This window comes from Colletotrichum tamarilloi, assembly GCF_030869305.1.
Source record: "Colletotrichum tamarilloi strain Tom-12 chromosome Unknown Scaffold_2.1, whole genome shotgun sequence".
NCBI lineage: Eukaryota > Fungi > Ascomycota > Sordariomycetes > Glomerellales > Glomerellaceae > Colletotrichum > Colletotrichum tamarilloi.
Window position 1 is genome coordinate 532,038 of NW_026849385.1, and position 20,175 is coordinate 552,212.

The 20,175-nt window shown below is 53.6% G+C and overlaps 6 protein-coding genes across 6 annotated transcripts; 4 read left to right on the forward strand and 2 right to left on the reverse strand.

Moving 5' to 3' along the window:
* Positions 1 to 532: 532 nt before the first annotated feature.
* CTAM01_00821 (uncharacterized protein) lies at positions 533 to 2,630 on the forward strand (the record flags this gene model as incomplete). Its single annotated transcript, XM_060516868.1, has 2 exons — positions 533 to 916; positions 975 to 2,630. 2 exons carry the CDS (start codon positions 533 to 535, stop codon positions 2,628 to 2,630), a joined length of 2,040 nt encoding a protein of 679 aa, XP_060388330.1.
* An 803-nt stretch (positions 2,631 to 3,433) lies between these two features.
* On the forward strand, positions 3,434 to 3,598 carry CTAM01_00822 (uncharacterized protein; the record flags this gene model as incomplete). Its single annotated transcript, XM_060516869.1, has 1 exon — positions 3,434 to 3,598. The coding sequence occupies one exon, from the start codon at positions 3,434 to 3,436 to the stop codon at positions 3,596 to 3,598; it is 165 nt and encodes a 54-aa protein (XP_060388331.1).
* Positions 3,599 to 9,316: 5,718 nt separating this feature from the next.
* CTAM01_00823 (uncharacterized protein) lies at positions 9,317 to 12,990 on the forward strand (the record flags this gene model as incomplete). The annotated part of the gene is made up of 2 exons (XM_060516870.1): positions 9,317 to 12,172; positions 12,226 to 12,990. The coding sequence occupies 2 exons, from the start codon at positions 9,317 to 9,319 to the stop codon at positions 12,988 to 12,990; spliced, it is 3,621 nt and encodes a 1,206-aa protein (XP_060388332.1).
* A 353-nt stretch (positions 12,991 to 13,343) lies between these two features.
* On the reverse strand, positions 13,344 to 13,880 carry CTAM01_00824 (uncharacterized protein; the record flags this gene model as incomplete). The annotated part of the gene is made up of 1 exon (XM_060516871.1): positions 13,344 to 13,880. The coding sequence occupies one exon, from the start codon at positions 13,878 to 13,880 to the stop codon at positions 13,344 to 13,346; it is 537 nt and encodes a 178-aa protein (XP_060388333.1).
* A 951-nt stretch (positions 13,881 to 14,831) lies between these two features.
* CTAM01_00825 (Spc97/Spc98 family protein) lies at positions 14,832 to 17,593 on the reverse strand (the record flags this gene model as incomplete). Its single annotated transcript, XM_060516872.1, has 2 exons — positions 14,832 to 17,367; positions 17,448 to 17,593. The coding sequence occupies 2 exons, from the start codon at positions 17,591 to 17,593 to the stop codon at positions 14,832 to 14,834; spliced, it is 2,682 nt and encodes an 893-aa protein (XP_060388334.1).
* A 714-nt stretch (positions 17,594 to 18,307) lies between these two features.
* On the forward strand, positions 18,308 to 19,829 carry CTAM01_00826 (uncharacterized protein; the record flags this gene model as incomplete). Its single annotated transcript, XM_060516873.1, has 3 exons — positions 18,308 to 18,542; positions 18,600 to 19,058; positions 19,111 to 19,829. The coding sequence occupies 3 exons, from the start codon at positions 18,308 to 18,310 to the stop codon at positions 19,827 to 19,829; spliced, it is 1,413 nt and encodes a 470-aa protein (XP_060388335.1).
* Positions 19,830 to 20,175: the final 346 nt, after the last annotated feature.

A 20,175-nucleotide genomic window follows, 5' to 3' on the forward strand; every position in this document is an offset into this window, starting at 1 on the left:
CAATGTACATATTGGCCAAAGTAACACAAAAATATCAAACTTGATGTGTATAAAATGATTAATTGACAATCGCCTTACTTCTATCTACCTCAGCCCAGATGTTAGTAGTATTCAACTAGCCGATGTAAGGTATCTAAGATGGGAGGGCTCGCTCGCCAGTAAGGCAAATACCCCAGGGCTCCCGTCGGCTAAAACCCGGACCGCCTGCCCTTCCGCTAAGGTAGCGCTAAGGCACCTTGACCACCTGCGCGTCGGGGGTAGGTACCTCGCTCGAGCTGCCTTACAGCTCAAATATTATTCTGCGGCTCAACTCGAGCTTGGAGCGACAATCCTGTCTTCAACTCCCACTTTTAGTTGCGGCACTACCACTACTTTGAACAGCTACAGAACTTGGAGACGAAGCATTGGCATCGAATATTCAAATTGATGGCCGCAAGGGCGCAGACATAGTATCACGGCGCGACGCTGCCCTTCCACGGCTCTTACCTTCAATCACGATCGAAATCGACCGCCCGACCGACCGAATCACAACATGGCTACTCCGACGCAGATGAAGCATGCGGCTTCCCAGCAGGGCAGAACCCCTTCGCAGCTTACAGCAGCGACTCCGCCGGTGTCGACGCCATTTTCAGCATCGCAAGCGCACACAGCCTTTTCGCCGAGAGGACCTAAGTCGTCGCCTCAGCAGTTTAAGAAATCGCCAGCGACCTCGACCACCTTGATGGGCCACCCAGCTAATGGTGCTCTCAACTTCGATAGCCCTTCCGCAGCAGCTGCGATGGGCGCGCTTGGGATCAGTGGTGGACTGGACATGGGACTAGATCATGCCGGGATCGCGGGCTTCGGTGGTCTGGGAGCATTGGGTAGTGAGGACGACAAGCTCAAGAGGTTTGATACCGTCATTGATATTCTCAGCGTAAGTCATGGCTGTTTGTTTCTCATGGTCGCAATTGAAATTAATGATGTCCTTGTAGAAGGCAACAGGTCGAGTCAGCGAAGCAGGCCTCGAACGACTTACGCTCCGAACTGGTCTTACTAGCATGTGGGATGAGCATCGGTCGCCCGACGGCAGGAAGACAAAAATGCTCGTCATCGCCGGACAAGCATTGACCATCGATATCGAGCTGAACAACAATATCGTGGAGAATGTCTCGCTGGGCTTTCCAGAATCAGGGCCAGTTGTCACAAGACATAAGGATCAAGCTGGCAACATCCTGCTCAAGGATCTGCAACTTCGCCCTGACCAGAGTCCGTTAACCAAGACTTTGAAAGCATTCTCTGCCAATCTTGAACGTCTGGCAACTCTCGACAAGCTGAGCGTCATTCCGGGAGTTGACTGCCAAGAGGCTCTAGCTGGCATCTTTGAGAGTCTCGAAAGACTCCACAAGTGGGAAATGTCGAAGCTGCGGGAAGACCCTGCCATGAGCGGCAAGCCCGAACGTTTCCTCGAGACGACTGCCATGTGCACCAAGAGCGGTCGTCCGAGGATGCATTCGAGGGGCATGGTGGGACTAAGCATCGAGTATTGGACGGAGAGGCGCCATGTCATCCCCAAAGCACCAGAGACGACACGCTACTGCGAGAAAATGGAGAAGGCCTGGTCGATTCTCATAGGCTGCAAGGCGTTGGATGGTGAAATGTTCCCTCCCGTCCGAGTGTCTGAGAATTGGATTTCCCAAAAGGTTGAGAAGACCGAGCCTGGACCCGAGGATCTTCTCGTTGCAGCTTCTGGGCCGGCTCTAGACTGGCTGGAACCGGAGCCTACGACGCTGCCACAGACGGACGACAATAAGGATTCGGGCATCGACGTGGTGCAGGCGGATGGCACAACGCACAAATACCCGAACGTCAAGTTTGTCGCGACACTCACCCCCTCAGTCATCGTGCCGCAGTCGGTATGGAACACACTACACACCCTCACAGGAGCTCAGGCTCAGCCCATGCCTCTGCCGACCTACACATTTGATAGCATATCTTTCCCGATACCCGAAGGAAGTCACCATGATGCAAGCGAGCTCAGAGTCATCTCTTGCAAGAGGAGAGTTCCGATGCCGAGCAATGAGAGCACCGTCTCATCCCGGAAACACAAGAACACGCTCCTTATCTACAAACCAGTGTATGGACAAACAGTCACCGAGCTATCGTTCTCGCACCCACGGCAGCTGATAGCAATGCTACCCATCCTCCGCCAGTATGCGCTGATCTCGACGCTATTGGAGAGAAGCTTCGGATCTGATATTTCTGGCGAGGCTTTACCCGAGGTTCATGAAAACATCACAATGAGTGATACGACAACAACGCAGGCCGAATACGAGAGATTCATGTCCAAGAGCTATGACGAGAACGAGCAGGAGCTTACTCTGGACGTGGTGCTGACCGTCCATCCCTCTGCTGGTTTGCACATCGTCTTTCCCTTCCGCAACGCAACCGCCAACGTGGACCTGCAAATCCAGCAGAACGGAGTGGTACATGTCGTGTCACAAAACATCGTGCCGGCCGACGGTAGTGATGCGGCGAAGGCTGGCAAGGGGAAGGGCAAGCAGTTTACCCCGCAGGACTTGGGTAGGTTGCTCGAGGTGATGGAGGACCTCTGCTCCTGGGCAGAATGGATCCGAAAGAACCTGTCGTAAGCGTTGCTCTGCCGAGATGGACGATCGATCGATCGACCTCTTTGATCACAAAAGAACCATGGCCGATAGAAGCACATGACGTCTAGATCGGGTTTTGGGTTGTTGTTTTTGTTCTGTATAATTGATACCCAGGCGGGATCAACGGGGTCTACCAAGTGAACCCCTCTCCCGTCTTTTCTCGACAGACAAGGAACGGGGAAAGCGAGCTTTAGGTATCTCCCATGGATACGAACCTACGAAGCTTCTGGAAAAGGCAAGGCTAGAGGTGAGGGGAACAGATGAGCGATGCAAGCTGCATGATGATCTGGGGTTGGTTCAGTTCCGAGGCGTTGGGTCTTGGGTTTCTTTGGGTTTGACGGGCGGGGAGTGGTTTGGGTTGGCCTTTCACCCACTTGGTTTAGGCAGAGAAAGATACCTACTAGGTTGTCTGTAGTGTGAGCCCGAACAAAGGAGACACTTGAAGTAAACAGGAACCAATTTGAGGGCGGTTAATGCCCCCCCAGTTACCTTCCAAGCTTCACATTCTCTTACACGAAAGCAACTGCATGAAGAAGAGGTCTGAAAGAAGACAAGTGTGAGAATGACGTTTTTTTTTATTCATCTTTTTTGCTAGTCTTGGGTATTTTCGGCACATTTTGAGAAAAGTTAAGTTTCCCGGCCGCCCGGCGGGAAGACCATACTTTAGCTCGCCCTGGCTGCGTGGCTGCACGGCTGAGTGATGCGGTCTTGGTTGTTGATGTTGATCTGTTGATGTGATCGACGGGTCTTGCTGCCTGACTGAGAACCCGTCCTGCTGTGACGTTATGTTTTCTACGCTAGTGCCCGTGGCGTGCCGGACGGTACGGGATACATTGGACACAACACTTGGAAGCCCTCTTTTCCATTTCAGGGCCACTTTGTCCCCCAGGCCCTATTGTCCCCCCCCCCCCCCCCGGTGGACTTACATGTTGGTTTTTGTGCATCCTTAAGTGTGGGGCGATGATGATGGGTTGGATGCCAGCGGGTGAATATAGTTCGGATCGTCGATGCCTCATACCATGGTAAACTTTGGCAAAGAGACCCTGCAAGACCCTGAGAGACCCTTGATGTTTTGGATGCAAGATTGGTTTCTTGAGTTTTTGTTTTTCGGGGTCTTCCTAGGTCGCAGTGAGACGGGCCTAGTGCGGGATGGACGAATGGGTGGGCCAGGGCCTCGAAGGGAGTTTTGAGTCAATTTCAATATATCGGACTTGAGACTTGGGAGAGGAAGGGGGTCACGAGGTTGAGGTCTGGCATTATTGAAGAAAACAGGGCAGTGAAGGTAAAATCAGGGACGAAAGAGCCGGGAAACCGCGGGGGAACCGGAGGGAAGGGGCGGGCTGGAAGAGTCGATGCGTTTCTGGGTATGTTGTTTTCCCACAACCCCCTCACCCCTTTGACTCAGAAAGCTGGAGGAGGAGGATGGTCTTTACCCACCTTACCATGCTTACCGAGTTCACCATGGTGAAGGTGAGTTTTTGCAACTATTTTGCCCTGGCACAAAGGCCTACCTGAGACGTGGACTGTTCAAAACAAACAGAATAGAGACAATGCGATAGGTTAGGCAGACAGATATAAGTGACGAGGTTGAAGAAGCAAAGCGGATGAGACGGGTGATCCGGGACGTTTTTCTATCCTCGGAGTGGCGGCGCCCGTCGGCGGTCAACGGTAAGCCCCGGGGCGCGAAACTGCGAATAGACGGGGCGAACGACGGGTGGCTTCTGCTAGGCTACCCGGCGGTTCGGTCATCGAACTTTACCTCTTTATCCAAGGTTTTACTGCCAAGCAGTGTTTGATTGGATATAGGTTGCGGCGGTTGGATGCCGATAATTCGGATATTGAATACACATTGTCAAAAAAAAAAACAAGTCGTTTCTTCTTCCATGTGCTGTTTTGACCATTTGGGTACCGTGATTCGCAAAAGCCTCATGTCTGACACGATGACACAGATGCGGGCAGTTTTTGTCCATCCCTTCTTCCCGCCTATGCCGCCCCAATTTGGCTGTTGGTTCTGTCTGCGGGAGTCTGTGCTGTGCCAGTTGCAGAAGGATCCGAGGAGGCGAGGGGGGGAGGGGCTTTTGGGGCCCGAAGAGGGTCTCCGGAGGGTGAGAGAGGAATTCCAGTATCGATAGGAGATTTCTTGGAGGTACTTTATTGTTGTTGACGGCAAATCAATAAACAATGGGAAAGTCAACAAATCGGGTACTCCAAACAAAACAAGGACGGGAGATCCGATTAATCTGGAGACGGACTGGGGAGGAGATTGGCGGAGACGACGACGGCGACGGGTACTACTGTATGGATATCGCTTACTTGATTAGATAGAAGGCAAGGTATCCATCTGTACCGAGTATCGTATGTACCTAACCTTGGAATACTCCGTACGGATAGTTGGCTCCGCGAAAAAGTGTCCACGCAGATTGCAGATTGTCAAAAAGAGGAGCCGTTTGATCTACTGTGTATGTACGCAGTAAGGGCAGGGTGGGTTGGCCATCTTTACCCATATTGCTTGGCGGCCGCCAAACAGTAACGGTACCGCCAACGGGCTATTCGGAAGTCTGCCTTGTTCATTGTCGAGAACCGAGGACATTGCTTTTACCACGGCGGGCCGCGGCTGCGTAATCTGCGATGCTGCATCGTATTGGAGATTTGACGCACAGAAAGGATGCCGATGGGGTTCACCGTTCAGCTGAGCTGGTCCACCCACTTACACCCAATTTCAAAGTCATCTCATCTTTTCTTTCGTTCTTGGTGTGCTCCGGGTCTTGAGGAATATTGGTGTTACCTTGGCTGACACCTTCCCCTTACCTCGAACTCTTCTTGACTTGTATTGCCGTCCCCTTTGTGTTCCAGCGGCGAGTCGTTCCCGTCTCTTCGGAAGGGAAAGCACCCTCCCTTCCCGTCTCTGTTCCAGAGTTGCGGCCGCCGTCCCAACGACACGCGGGAGTCTACTGACTGTGCTGAAAGATAGAGACCAGAATTCCATCTGAAGGTCAAAGAGTGTCCGAGCTTTCGAGGCTCGAACGGGGATCCAAGCTCAGCACTTCCCCCCTCCCCCGCCCTAGTCCTACTGACTTGCCCGCGTGGTGGGCCGAATGAGAAAGGCGTGCGCGGTCTTGACTCTCTTCGCGGTACGCCCGTTTTATTTTTGAAAAGCGGCCCGTTGAAGAGCTCCATCTGGATCACTGAGAAGAGCAAGAACGAAGCATGGAGAGAAACACCAGTTTCTTCTTAGAGAAACCTTGTAAAGCCGCTGCCGTGCACCATGGTGTTTGACCTTTCCCAAACGTTCCAGGAGCTTCAACATTGGCTGGTGGGCAGTAAGCTAAAAAAGAGATTTGAGGCAGACGAGGGGCCGGGCAGGAGGCTCCAGGTTGTCCCAGATTCGCTAGCCCGGCGAGCTCGACCGTGCCCTCGATTCTCTGCGATGCCATCTGGCATCTCTGGAAGTCTAGTGGTTGTCAAGGAGTGCTTTGGGCAGCTTGCGGTGCTCTCTCTCACGTTCTCTCCAGACTTTCAGTGAAGCGAGATGACGCGGTCACAGGCATGAAATCGTAATATCAGGCGCAATCAATCGCTGACCTTGCTGCTTTCCCCATTGAGATCGGAAGCTGCGAGCGATACTGTGGAGAGCCTGGCCGATATGTTGGGAATATTGAACTATAGGCATGCTGCATGATGAATGGACCGGACAGCTGGGAAGGCAATAATTGGTGAGGCAAGGTTGATGGCTGTCGGCCTGTGTGTGTGTGTGCCAATGTGGTGGTCATGACGGTCCAGTGATGACGACGAGTTGTGTACCTACTGCGAAGTGTGTGTGCGTATATGAGTGTAAGGTAAGGTACTTGCGGCGAGGTACCTCGAGGTTGTGTTGACGAAGTATTTGTTTTGGTGTTTTTGTTTTGTTTTGGTTCCCGGCTGTGGCTTGTCGCGTTTGTTTAGTGGCCTGGCTCCATCAGCCATGGGTCAGCCGTCTTTTCTATTTTGATGATGAGCCCACCTTTTCCCGCTGCCCGACAGGCGGCTCGCCAATGTGGTCACTCGTGTCCGAGACGCAGATAATCTTGTACAGCCCGAGAATGACGAGTTGGAAAGGAAAAGAAGAAAAGAAAAGAAGCGTTCCTGGCTTCTGCTGCGTGTCGATGGAGTCTAGAGTGAACAAGTGGCAGTTAAGTCGTGGCTATGAGACCAAGGGGAAAGGCCCCCCCCTTTGGCACTGCAGCGACTACTGCAGAGTGTGTGACTGCATGTCGGGCCTGGCAAGCTGGATCTTGGACGAGGCGAATAGGCGCGAGGCCGTCCCGGAGGAAGAAGAGATGGATGCCTCAGAACTAAGAAGAATTCCGTGTAAGAGGGAGGAGCGCAAGCCTCGTCTGGTCTTGGTTGGACGGTGCGGTGTGGACGCTTAGACGAGATGGATATGGATCAGTCCCGCACATTGTGCATTCTCGCAGTGCGCCAGACTTGATTGTCCAATACGTCTCCAGAGCGTGTTGATCTCCCTCGTTGTCTTGCCCATATTTTCCTCTGTCTGGAGTCTGGTGAGGTTCGGGCTGCAGGAGACTTCAGACGCGTGGGCGGGACCCTGCAGGTAGATGGAAGGACTCAACCAATAGACGATGCTTGTAAACCTCCAAAAAGGCATCCCCCCGGCCCAATCTTGGGGGGTCCCCTGGCGTCTTTTGGATGCCAGACCGTTGGGTAAGTTGGGTTTAGTGATGTCAGGGTTAGAAAGAGGTCGTGGATCTGTGTGTTTGTTGGCTTGTGACTAGTACCTAGTTAGTGGGTGGGCATGATAATGAAGGACAAGAGAAACAGACTCGGGCCCAAAGTTGGCCATCATCACGAAGAAGCAAGACAAGTTTGCAGCCTCGAGATTCTTCAGTTGAGACGCTGCATGTCTAGAGCTTGGTGATGAGATTTTGTTTTTCTTTTCTTTTCTTTCTTCTTTGCCCACTTCGGGACCTGCATTTGCGACCTTGTGGCTTCCTAAACGGCTTCAGCTGCGGTCTTGCTCTAACAGACCGGATCCACTTTGAGTCGCGTAATCACGTGCAGGTCTAGCTGCTTTGGGAAATATTGTAAACAACACACGCCACGCGCGCCATCGCGAAAAAGAAGCAGCGACTTCCCAACTTTCTCAGTGTCCACATCTGCACGCCCTTTCTCACTCCCGTTCCAGAGAGACCAGTCAAGTTTCGCCTTCACCACCTACAGTACCTTGAACAGTACCTAAAGGTAAGGTACCTTGGCAAGGAAAGTCTCCATCCTGACTGCGATCCCCCGGCTTGGGCGTGCCATTCCTGCCTGCCCACCCGCCTGCATCGACCATTCATTCACCCATTACCTACCTGCCTGGTCGTGGTCTCTCCCATCTTCCTACAAGTAAGTGTCCCACGCAAACCCACTCGGCTCGCGCTGTCTTGCGCTGCGCTGCTGCACCTTTCGCACTTACACCCGCAAACCCGCAACCCAACCACCACCCACTTCACCCACCCGCTCGCTCTTGACGCACACAACCCGACGCACACACTCACCGCGCATCCTCCTCTTCCCCGAATCCTATTTGCGCCTACCTCTCTCCTACCCTCACAACTCCTTCTATCCCCTTCCCGTTTTGTGCGTTTCGTTGCGTCCATCTCCTTGCCGCGTTTCCAAGTTTTTGGTCCCCTTCCCGACAAAACTCACCCTACCTTACCTTTCCCCCAGGGTCTTATCGTTTCGCCACTCTCGCGCGCGCGCCTCTCATCAGACGACGGGACGCAACAAGAAACCCATCCATCTACCGGTACCGTCCCTTCATGCGATGACTTGACAAGGTCCTCTGCCGATCACGAATCGCCAACTGAAGCGGAATGAAGATGCGAAGCAAGACGCATACCTGAACGTTCCTGCTCGCTCGACTTGTCCAAACCATCCCCCTCAGACCTTAGCGCCATGCAGTAGACGCACTTGCGCTCCCGTCCCGTCCCTTCTTTCTCTGCCTGCCTACGCCTACCTTACGTTACGGTCCTACCTACTCTGGCCTCGCCTCGTCTTGTCCTCCTGCCAGGACCCTCTTCTTCCTCCTTTTCTTTCAGCCTTCTTTTCTGCAACATCGCGTCCACACCCATCATCACACCAAGAACGAGGGCGCCCTTTCCGGCTGACCAGGCCACTTCGCCTCGTCCACGTGTAACCCGTACTGGCACATACACACACCTTGGACCCTTAAACACACGTCCAGTCCTATCACCATCTTGGGATAAACCCCACGAAAACAACGACGACACTACTCCGTACTGCCTACCCTCCGCGCACCCGGCACTGCTGCCCTCACTTCTCGTCGTCCTAGTCAGCATCCCTCCGATCGTCCACGGAACGGCAGAACACCACACGCGCTCTACCTAGCCCTCACCTCAACACCTACGGCATATCACCATCGACCGCGCTTTGCTCTACCACCTACCAACACCATAGGTTCATCAGCGGAACAGTATACGACGACGAATACCAGCGACAGATTGTTTGGAACAAGGATTGATTCATTGCTTGCTGAGCACACCTACCGCCTACACGATCACATCACTTCCTACAAGTGAATTTGCTCTTCTTTGTATTTCGACAGCGACCAACAACAACACCAAAGAAAGACAACCAATCATTACGACACCAAGAACACCTTCACCATGTCGTTCTCCAATAGCAGTGGCGGAACACTCACTGTTCCTAGCCCCACTCACGTCCACCATGTAGACGTGCTCGCATCCTCAGTCCGGAGCCTGCGAAGGTCTCTTTCCCGATCACCTTCAAAGTTCAGCCTGGCGCGTACGAGTTCCCCCAGCTCAGAGAGCTCACACAGCGGTTCTCATACGCCTGTGCAAGAACAATCGCCCTGCCGACGATACACTCCTACCCCTACGCCTCCTAGCAGCAGCCACAACAACATCAACTTTGGGGATTTCCAAAGCCATACACCAGCGGGGCTCCCTCCTTCCATGACCTCGACGACGCCCTTTAGCTCTCCGCCAACTCTTGCCACACCCTTTCGTCCCAGTGTTCGGCTCTCTCTACGCTCGGCAAAATCAGCAAAGGCAACCGGCAGCCCCTCGAGGCCAGCGACTCGATTAAGGACATCGCCCAAATCCCCCCTCAAACGCGCGCTCAACGCTACAACAGACTCGGGGGTAAATTCCACTCCTTCCTCATCTTCAAGCTCGGAGGCCTCGGGCCAGGAAAATAACCAGTCTTCTGCACAACAGAGCCCGCGTTCCCGATCGTCCCTCCAAAAATCATCACGCCATAGCCTTCATCTCGACGTATCCGGCCACGCTCAACAGTCGAACATTTTCAAGCATCTGGAAAGTCAGGGCGATTCGCAAGGAGCACCGGGATCGGGCGCTCTCAAGCGCAGCGACGCGATCATGAATTTGGATCAGGCGTCGCTGGGTAGCCCAGTCGCGAAGCGAAGAAGTTTACACGGTATTTCAAGCTTTGGTCAAAACACATCTGATTTCACCATTTTCGACAACACCAGCAACACGCCGAGCAAGACCAACTTTGACATTCACGACGAGGCGAACCGTGAGCGAGAGTACGAGCTCTTTGGCTCGCCAAGCGTTCCTGCCCCCAGAGAGCCAATCCCATCGCCTACCCCGCCTCAAATTCCGAGAAGAACTGGCTCTCTACGACGTTCAACGCTGCAGCAGAGACAGCACGATCGGAGTTCGTGGGGACGTAAGTCTGGCGCGAGCCACTTGGCTCAGATGAGCGGAGATTTCTCGACTCCCAACGTCAAGAACCGACCCCGCCTATCGATGGATCAATTTCTCCCTCCTCAGCTTCCTCGGGACAGCCCTTTCAATTCGAACGGGCCTTTGCCCAATCCCTCTGCCCATCCCGTTGAGCGGTCTTCACATCAGCCTCATCCGCTGTCAAAGACGTTGGTGACCTCGACGTCCGGCAACAGTCTCGAGGAGCAGAACAACAGCATGCCTCCTCCTTACGTCTTTGAAAAGCCACGAGCTCCTCTCAACTTCGCCAAGTCGATGCCTTATGGTTCATCTCGACCACTCTTCATGCAGGAGGAGAATGAGACTGTCACACCTTTCAAGGCGGCTAAGCCATGGGCGGGAGCTTTCATGTCTACAGGCCTCGTTTCGAAGGTTAACCGCAACCCCGAGGAAGACAATAAGCTCACGATGCCTGATACGCCTTGCAAGAAGCCAACCAACGGTTTCGCCACCTTCCCGCCTCCTCCTGGAAGCGCCATCAAGAAGAACAACCGTTACTCTTTTGGCGGCATGCCTTCGACTCCGTTCGTGGCCCCCGGTGCCCCGTCACGCAGCACCTTCGGTGGCAATCCCGGAAAGGGTTTGGGCATCTTCCAAAGGCTTGGATCGCGCCATGCACGCCGAGGAAGTGTCTTGAGTCTGGATGATGATAAGAAATTCTCCCTCGACACCAACTTCAACACTGGCCTCGGGGCTGACATCGACGCCCCTCCTACTCCTACGAAACATGGACTCACACCGAGCAAGGGGCTCACTCCCAGCTTGAGCAACTTGAGTGAGCAGAGCATCGAAAGCCCCAGCGCCAAGAGGTCACTTCCACCTCCCATGTCAGCTGTGCGGCCGATGATCTCCAGAGAATCTACTGGTATGTATACCGCTCAGGAGCGGTCCGACGACAAGAGTGCCAGTTGCCCCCTACCGAGTTCTCCGCCCGGTTCAACTAGCTCTCTTACCGATGGACTGTCTCCTACGCAGCGTCTTTCTTTGCCGTCTTTTGGTCGATCGAGGTCTGGAAGGGGGTTTAGTGCTCCTTCGCCATTGCGGACCCGACTTTGTACCAGCACAACGGATTGTGATTATCAAAAGGACATTTTGGCTAAGATTACTCCTCACCATATAGCTAGCCCTGTGGAACAGCGCTCTCCGAGGACTCCCTCGTCTCACGTTGTTCTTCCCGATGCCAGCTGCCTGTCAATCTCGAATCCAGCCGAGTCAACGCGGAGCACTACTACCCCGGTTACTCCATCCGGGCGAGAGTCCTTCCAAAGCACTTCGACACACCTCATGACCCCCGTCAATGCCGGTCGTGGTGGCGGCGACGTCGAAGACTCACTCTATTCGCGCTTTGACAAGGTCGAGATGATTGGCAAGGGAGAGTTCTCTTCCGTCTACCGCGTGGTCAAGAACGGATACTCCCGCGCCTCGTTCCTCTCTGTCTTTAGTGGAACTCCGACGAAGAACCCTCGCGAGAGTCCCGAGCCCGATCGTATTTACGCCGTGAAGAAGGCACGCCGCCAATTCACTGGACCCAAGGATCGTCTGGCCAAGCTGAGGGAAGTGCACGCACTTCAGGCCCTGACACACGCAGACCACGTTATCCACTACGTCGACAGCTGGGAATACAACCAATACCTTTACATCCAAACCGAATACTGCGACGAAGGTACCTTAGACAAGTTCTTGAGCAATGTTGGTCGCAAAGGCCGACTGGATGACTTCCGTATTTGGAAGGTTATCCACGACATTGGCTTGGTGAGTAAAGATTGCCTTGTGTTTGTGACGACTGACGACTGACTTCGAGATAGGGTCTTCAAAGCATTCACGAAGCTGGTTTTATTCATCTCGACCTGAAGCCGGCGAACATTCTCATCACATTTGAGGGTATCCTTAAAATTGGTGACTTTGGCCTGGCTACCGAGTGGCCTGCTGCCAAGGGCGTCGACGCCGAGGGAGACAGAGAGTACATTGGTCCTGAAATCCTTCGCGGCGATTTCAACAAGCCTGCGGATATTTTCTCACTCGGTCTCATTCTGATTGAGATGGCTGCCAACGTCGTTCTCCCCGACAACGGCCCTACTTGGATTGCTCTTCGCTCTGGTGACTTGTCCGAAGTTCCTAGCTTGACCTTCAGCGCCACCACTACGACTAGTTCATACCGAGATGCCGCTGGTGTTCCTACTATGCAATCGCTGGACGACCCACTCCTCGGTCAGACCAGTGCTCCGGATATCAGCCTGCATTCGGGAATCGCCCCAACTCGGGTGAACGTGGTCATGGACGACGAAAGCAGCCCTTTCATTACACGAAAGCGCACCGAGCTCAGATCCCCTCCGGATTTTATGAGCGACCCTTTCCACCCCAGCTCACTCGATCAAATCGTCCGCTGGATGGTCAGACCCGAGCCTGGCGAGCGACCCACCATTCAACAATTACTGACCACTACGGCGATGTCGTGGGTCGCCGAACGTCGCAGATCAGCTGCGACTGTCTTCGAAGGTGTCTGGGGACCTAGCGAGTCAACCACCCTTCCCACCTTGGTGGACGAAGACACAGAAATGATGGACGTCTAGACACGTCCGTCACATAAACATGCCTTCTTTCTCGGCTTGGACTTTTACTCACGGCTCTGGATTTGTAGAGCGCGTGGAGTTCTTGAACGCATTGTCTGGATTGATCGATTCTGGCTGGATCTCCCTTGCAGTGGATACGGCGAATTCGAATTGGAATTCTGGAAGATGGCGTTGGAAGGCGAGCACGTGTCTCGCAGTCTTTGATGGCCATCAGAATTTACTTTATTACGGCGGCGTACACCTTACGAAATCACGATGCTACGGTTCAGCCTTTTGGCGAGTTCAGCACTATCTGCTGTGGAGACTATTATGACCTTCCTCTTTGGTCGTACGCTCAGCGGCATATCACGATTTCAAACTGTTCGACTTCGCGAACGAGTTTTGGCGTCAATCCTCTTGGCATGCCTATACGCGGGCACTCGCTTGCAAAGCATCGCCAGAGAATATTTGTTTCGAAAAAGAAAGTTGGAAAGTTTGGCGGCTCGGTGGCGTGGCTCATCAACTGGTGAGCATTTTTTCATGCCATGGCTGCGGCCGCCACGAGACTTTCGTGTATAGACTAGATATGGATTCTGGGAGACGTGTCTGAGTAGGCACCGTCTCGGCAACAAACTTGGCGTCGAGTACGAAAACAAAAACGGGAACCAGGAAAAACACCGGGCTCTAGAGAGACTCGAAACACGCGGTTTCTTCTGGGTCTCTGGTTCACAGCACCATAGGACAATGACGGTACCAAAAAGGCTTCGATGGGAAACGGAGGCTCCGGGCTGCATTGCGCGTGCATCGCAACATGTACATTTGAGTAATTTTGTCAGAGTATCGGCTGGCGATTGGGAGAGGAGGAATGGAAACGGGCTTTTCTTTTGTCCTGTGCCTTCGAGCGCATTCATAGCCCTGGGTATGGTTGTTGTCTTTTTTTACATGTTTCTTCTCTTGTGAGGAAATTCTGCATGGTAACCGTATTATACGTGTTCACCCAAGGATCAGATAGATCATCTCCTGGCCAGACTGCGCCTGTTCCCTTTGTCATTGGGAAGGTTGCAATCTTTTTTGGCTCATGATTCCATGACGAAATGGCATGATAGTTATGAACTTTTCATTAAAAATTCACTCAAGGTCCCAAATGTTCAAGTGTGATTGCCGTTTGCCTGTCTCAGCCTATCTACATCGTCTGTGAACTGGACGTTGCTGTGGCCCTTGACGAACCTCATGGGTAGAAGAACAGCCTCGAAAAGGACGGTTCATTGCAACGTGACAAGTTGTCGTGAGGATGGGTAGGTAAGATGGTTCATCATTCATGAGAGGCTTCTCTGCAGTTTACTTCTACGTAAAAGCTCCAATCAAGTATCGGGTTCTCTGCCTTTCCCATCCGCCCACCCAGGTATGCAAAAGCCGCAAACGCCCTAATTCTAAATGTCTCTTTACCATTGCGCGGACGGGAAACGTGGAATTTCTCCCCACCCACCGCCTTGTTCACCTCCCACCTTCCTCCCGCGGAGCTTGCGCCGACTCCGCGAAATCGCGTGGCTATGTTGTCTTAGCCCTGGAAGCCCCCCCGAACCCCGAATGCCTCGCTTGGCCCCCAAAGCTTCCCTCTAAGAATCAAATACTCCGTACTGGCTCTGACACTGGAGTCGGGAATGCGACGTTTTTCGCGCGATCGAGATCACGTTGCGGGTGTGGGGCCGGTCAAATGGCACTCACTTTGGGCGTTCGTTCTCATTCCATCTGTGCCGTGTCCTCATGTTCAGCTTTGATTCGGATCCAATGCCAGTTCCCTTTTTGGCCCCAAAACTTTTCTATTCTGCTTTCCCATGTCTCGTTCTCACAATTTCCACACTTCAAGCCCTCGAAGTGTTTGCAGAGGCCGTCGACGTGGTCTTTGTCTTCCTTCGCGAGGGCTGATAGACATCGTTGAAATTCATGGCGACGCCGAGGAAACGCATGTCAACGTCCGGCTGGTACGCGAGGTCGCCCAGCAGGATTTGGAGGCGGGTGCGGAACGTGGTGCCGAGCTGGCGCAGACGGTCCTGCAGGACAGGGAATTCTGACGCGACGGCCGGGTTCTCGTCCTCGCCATCTCCTCCCGGCATAGATTCCTTCTTTTGGTGGCGCGGCCCGCGGGTGGAGATGCGCATCACGTCGGCCTCCTGCCGCCGTGTAAAGTCGGACACGCTCCAGCTGTAGAGGCCGTCGACGGAGTCGCGGTAGCTGAGCATGGCGCGCAGGAGGTCACCGAGCTGAGACAGGTATGAGGTGCGGTCGTCTTCGCCAGTGGCTATATCAGCGTGTCGGACGCTACGCCGCGCGCCTAGGAGGCCTTTGTGAGTAATGTCGTTGAGGTATCGAGTATGTGCTTTGATGAGGTCGTCGAGGGTACAGCCCTCGCGATGTATCCGTTTCTGAAGCTCGTTCCAGGACGACTCGATGACTTCGAACAAGATGTAGTATTGTAGCTGGCCAATGAAGTGAATCATCTCTGCAAGAATGCCGCGCGTTGATTTCCACGTTTGCACAACGATGGGGTCGGAATTCTGAAGCACTCCACGTGAACCTGTCATACACTTGCGCCAAGTAGAGGCGAGGGCAAATTCGACACGCTTGATGCGCCATAGAAAGTTGAATACCTTCAGATATTGGCGGTTGCCCCAGTCGGTCACGACAACGTCGACCGGAGCATCAACCTTGTACTCCAATGTAAAACAATCCCAGCCGATATCGCCATGGGATAGCTGAAGCATTCGGGCGTCAAGGCGGCGAAGGACTTCAGGCGAGTCGTACTGCGCGTTGGACCCGCGAATGGCGTGTTCCAACTGAGCCGTCAAAGTATGCCTGTACTGTGCGCCGGCAGGACGATCGAGGTTCGCGGCGAGAGATTCCATAAGAAGGGCGATAAAGTCGCCTTGTCCCAGCAGAATGTAATTCTTCAACGCCTGCAGATGCTCAAAAAGGTGGAATTTGTTGGCCATGAGGTCTATGAGACGCTTCATGGTCGTCTTATATGCCTCATCAATCCAAGCCTCGAGGGTTGCCGTGTCGCCATAGCGCAATTCCTTCGAGGCCGCCTTGGAGTAGTCTTCGACCCACTGAGAGTCACCGCAACTGTGTCTGATAAAGTTGAGAGATTTGCCAATGAGGAAGACCTTTTGAGCAAAGTCTTGAGTGATAATACTTGGGACCATATCCTTGTCGATTTCGTACTTATCTTCCCACACACTGTTTCCGCCCGTCTTTGGCTCGTCCGTTTGCTTCTGTTCTTTGACAAAGAACTCGCAGAATGGGTCGAGTAGCTCGCCATCGTATATCCACCGACGCAGGATATCGTAAAAAGGGCGTGTGACATGCACGAGTAGGCGTTCGGCAAATGCTGCAACCATGGGGTCACCATGCGAAGAAGAAAATCCGTGTACGAGGGAGATGAGTTGTCCACCTCTTTTACTTTCTGACTCTTCGGCAATGAGGCTCATAAGCCGCAGCCCCATCGTAGCTTCCCGCGTCCATACTACACATCTCTTCAATGTGACGCCTGCCTTTCCAATGCCACCTCTTGGAGCGGATTCGTCTAGGGAAGACAAGGCTTTGCGAATTTGACCCTCCAGAGTGGCAACGATGCTGAGATAAGACCGCAACTCCCCGCCTATGGCGGCTCGAATACTTTGTCTCAGCAAGCCCTGTGCGGGAGACTTGACAAAAACATCGAGACGTCGGTATAACAAAGACGGCTCGGCTACCGTATGGAGGAGAGAGATGATCGGAGATGGTAACGTCGGGGGTAAGGTGATGGTGTCAGGCCGCGAGAAGGGCAAGGTAGTCGAAGATAATCCTTGGAGAGTAAAGGGAAGATCCCGTAAGAGCACCGTCTCGGAAGGGTCGATCTCGACGTAATTATCAGCCAGCAAGGTGGACTTCAAGTTCACTTGTCGCTTGTCCGTTTTAGTGCCATCTGCCGCCTTCTCCTTTTCCTTTTCTGAGTCCTTCTCTCTTTCGTCAATAGACTTGCTGTCCTTATTGTGATTTGGGGGAAAGTTCTTCAATCCCTCTGGCGCAAAAGCATCGTCGAACTGCTCTTCTTCTTGCCTCGATATCGGTGTAGAGTTCTTGGACGATCGTTCTCGTTCATGTTTCCTGAACGGGTCGCGCTGCGTTTGTGGAGGTTTCGGTGGTACGAGGGGCAGCGGCTCGCTTGGATCGGGGGAGTCACCGAGCTGATAGAGGAGGTAGAGGATAGCCCATTTCTGGCCCAAGACTGGTAAGGAGAGAAGACGGGTGTAGAGGTTTGAGAAGCGCAGCGCTTGGCTTGGGTTGCTCTGTATGAGCTTCCGCTTGATCAGATCGGAGGCGTGGTTAACGTCGGAGGAAATGGCGGGGGACGCGGGGCTAGAGGTTGACCGGTCAGCGACATGGCATACAAGTGGTTGAGAGATGCTCGACAATTCGCAAATGGGTTCAAGACTTACGCATCCAGAATTGACTTGACCAGCTCAAAACAGTTGTCGTGTCTTTCCTGGGCTGCAACATCGTCGTCGTGAGGGTCGTTGGGTACCAAGTGTGCGATTAGGCTGTCGACGGCACCGGCAATGCGATGCTCGCGGTTGGCGGACATGATGGCATTGCCGAACACTGACCACCTCGAGGTTCAAAGACAAGGTGAAGCCTTCTTGAGTGGGCTGCCACGGCTAGTGGAGAAAATGAGGTTAAGCTCGAGGTGAGGAGCAGAACATGCGCCGGTCGTTGTCATATATCGCATTGATTTCGTTGTTGTACTCGCAGCATTACAGCCCGCTGAGAGAGACGCGCCGGACGCGACCTCACAGGCTCATAGTGTTGCTGATGCCAATTGCAAGCAGCCTACAGGGGCTCACGACGGAGTGGTCAGAGCGCCTGCGGATGTATTCTGAACCCTTGTGCCCTGCCAGCTCACATACTAAATTGTGGTCCCCGCTACTTCTTCCCCAGGCTCGGCCCTCCCCTGGCTTTCGTCGTCAGACAGTTCGGCAAAATTTCATCGACAAAGCAGTGCAGCACCTCTCAATCGCATCCCGTCTTCCTCCACTGTACGAAACGGAGCCGGACCCAACCACTGGACATCACCTCCGACCTTCGTCATCACGCCTGCGCCCACAACATGCCCCGTTCATCGAGATAGTACCGAATTCGCGATCGCATTGTCGCTCTCCTTCGTTCTATGCTACTCATGAACATCTTTTCCGCCTTGCGCCGAGTCCTGCCCGCCGCCGCTGCTGCTGCACGCGACTGTCGCTCAGCTCCACTAATACGCTCGACGACGTGATCTGCCTGTCTGGCATCCCGTGTCGCAATGCCCGACATCGACCCCGCGGCCTTGAGCAGCCGCCCATCAGTAAATCTTTCCACGCCGACACTTTCCACCAAGTCCATCACTGTCCAACCTCCGGGCTCTCTCAAAGCCGCCAAAACAAGTCAGATCATACCTGCCCGCATTGACCTAGAGCCGCTTTATACCGCCTTGAAGCAGGCCATCGGCCCGGAAGCATGGGTCATCTACAAGGAGTCAACCACAGAGTTTCTCATCGGTAAGCAACTCCGGATATCCGCGCAATCATCACTCGCAAGCTAACATCCGCTCCTAGGTCGATTGAATCAGAACGAGTACTCAGAACGAATCGATCCCATCCTCACATCCCCCAATGGCGAAAAGGAACACCTCCATAATCAGCTAATTGCTGCAATATACGGCAATGTCACAAGGGAGATGCCCGACCAGGGGCTCGCCCCTTGGGTCAGCGCCAACGACAAGCCCACCGCTCCCGTCGGCAGTAAGCCTGTATCTGGAGATGCGGCGGAGCGTCGCCTTAAGGGCGATGTGATGCAGTTGCCCACCAAAGATCGTCGGCGTATCAAGGATTTGGTCGGAAATGACGTTAGTACACGTCTCAAGCTCGTTAAAGTTCGGTATGCTAACGTCGAGGTTCATCAGTTCGACCCCTACGAGAGCCTCTCCAATGTGTTCATGGATCACCATCGACGACAGCCCAAACCCGCCGACGTACCACCAAGCGCAGGAGGCATTGGTGGTATAAACAAGATGAGTGAGTGGAACCTTGGCTTACTGGTAAAGGTCGAGTGCTGACTGAGTTGAAGACTTCGATTTGGAGATACGCAAGCGCTTTGCGCAACCCTTGGCTGGGGAGTCTGGCGAGTTCCCCGATGCCCCTGTAGTCGAAGGCAGAATGCTGCCGTTCTGCTACGAGGCAGGACTTACTAGTGGTCACGTTCAGGATGCGCCACATTTTATGACAGTCGCGACCGAAACATTCATCAAGGAATCACTGGCCGCCATATTTGCCAAGACGAAGAGCAATGGCCCAGGAGAAGGCGCCACTGCTGGATTCGGAGCAGGAACCCAATGGATCCAAACTCACAAGTACCGACACCAGCTCGTCAAGGAGGAGGACGCTGCCCTTCGGGGTGACCTCACACGCGATAAGAGCGGCCTTCTACCTATTGAGTCGAAGGCAGCAAGCGAGCGTGGACCCCTTGGCATGGCGGACGTACGCATTGCCTTGGAGATGGCTGATAGCGGCTTGGCGCAGTTCCCCATCATAAATACGGCCATATCGTATGGCTACCGTGAAGGAGAGCTCGAGAATTGGCACGACTACACCTGGCTACCAGGCCTCGAACCTCCTGGAGCCAAGAAGGAAGCTTCTGATATCAAACCGGTCATCACAGAGCAGCTACCCAACGGCCATGTCGATGCAATGGACATTGACTCGGAGCCCTGGTGGGAAGGTGCAGAGCCTCAAGACATGAGCTCCCTTGACTCTGTTCTCGATTCGTGTCTGGCAGTTGGATCATAGTACGGACAACCACCAACACGGTCATGGGTTGCTAAGAGAGACAAGGTCTACGCCAAGCGCTTTCTCAAGGGTATCGGTCCTGTCTACAAAGATTGGGGACGCTTGTGGGGCTGGAATAAAAGGTCACTTCGGTCACGTCGAAGCCGAAAGGGTTGATCGAGGTGTCATCTTGACACTGTCGAAGATCATGATTTCCAGCATCGAGCTTCATAAGCATTGGCATCAGGCAAGGCGTCATTGGGTTTTTCGCTATTTGGCAAGTTTGGTCGGTTTTTTCATCGTTCTTTATCCTGCATTGAGGGATAGAGGAGGGCGGCATAATTTGTGCACGCTCTCGTTAAAGTAA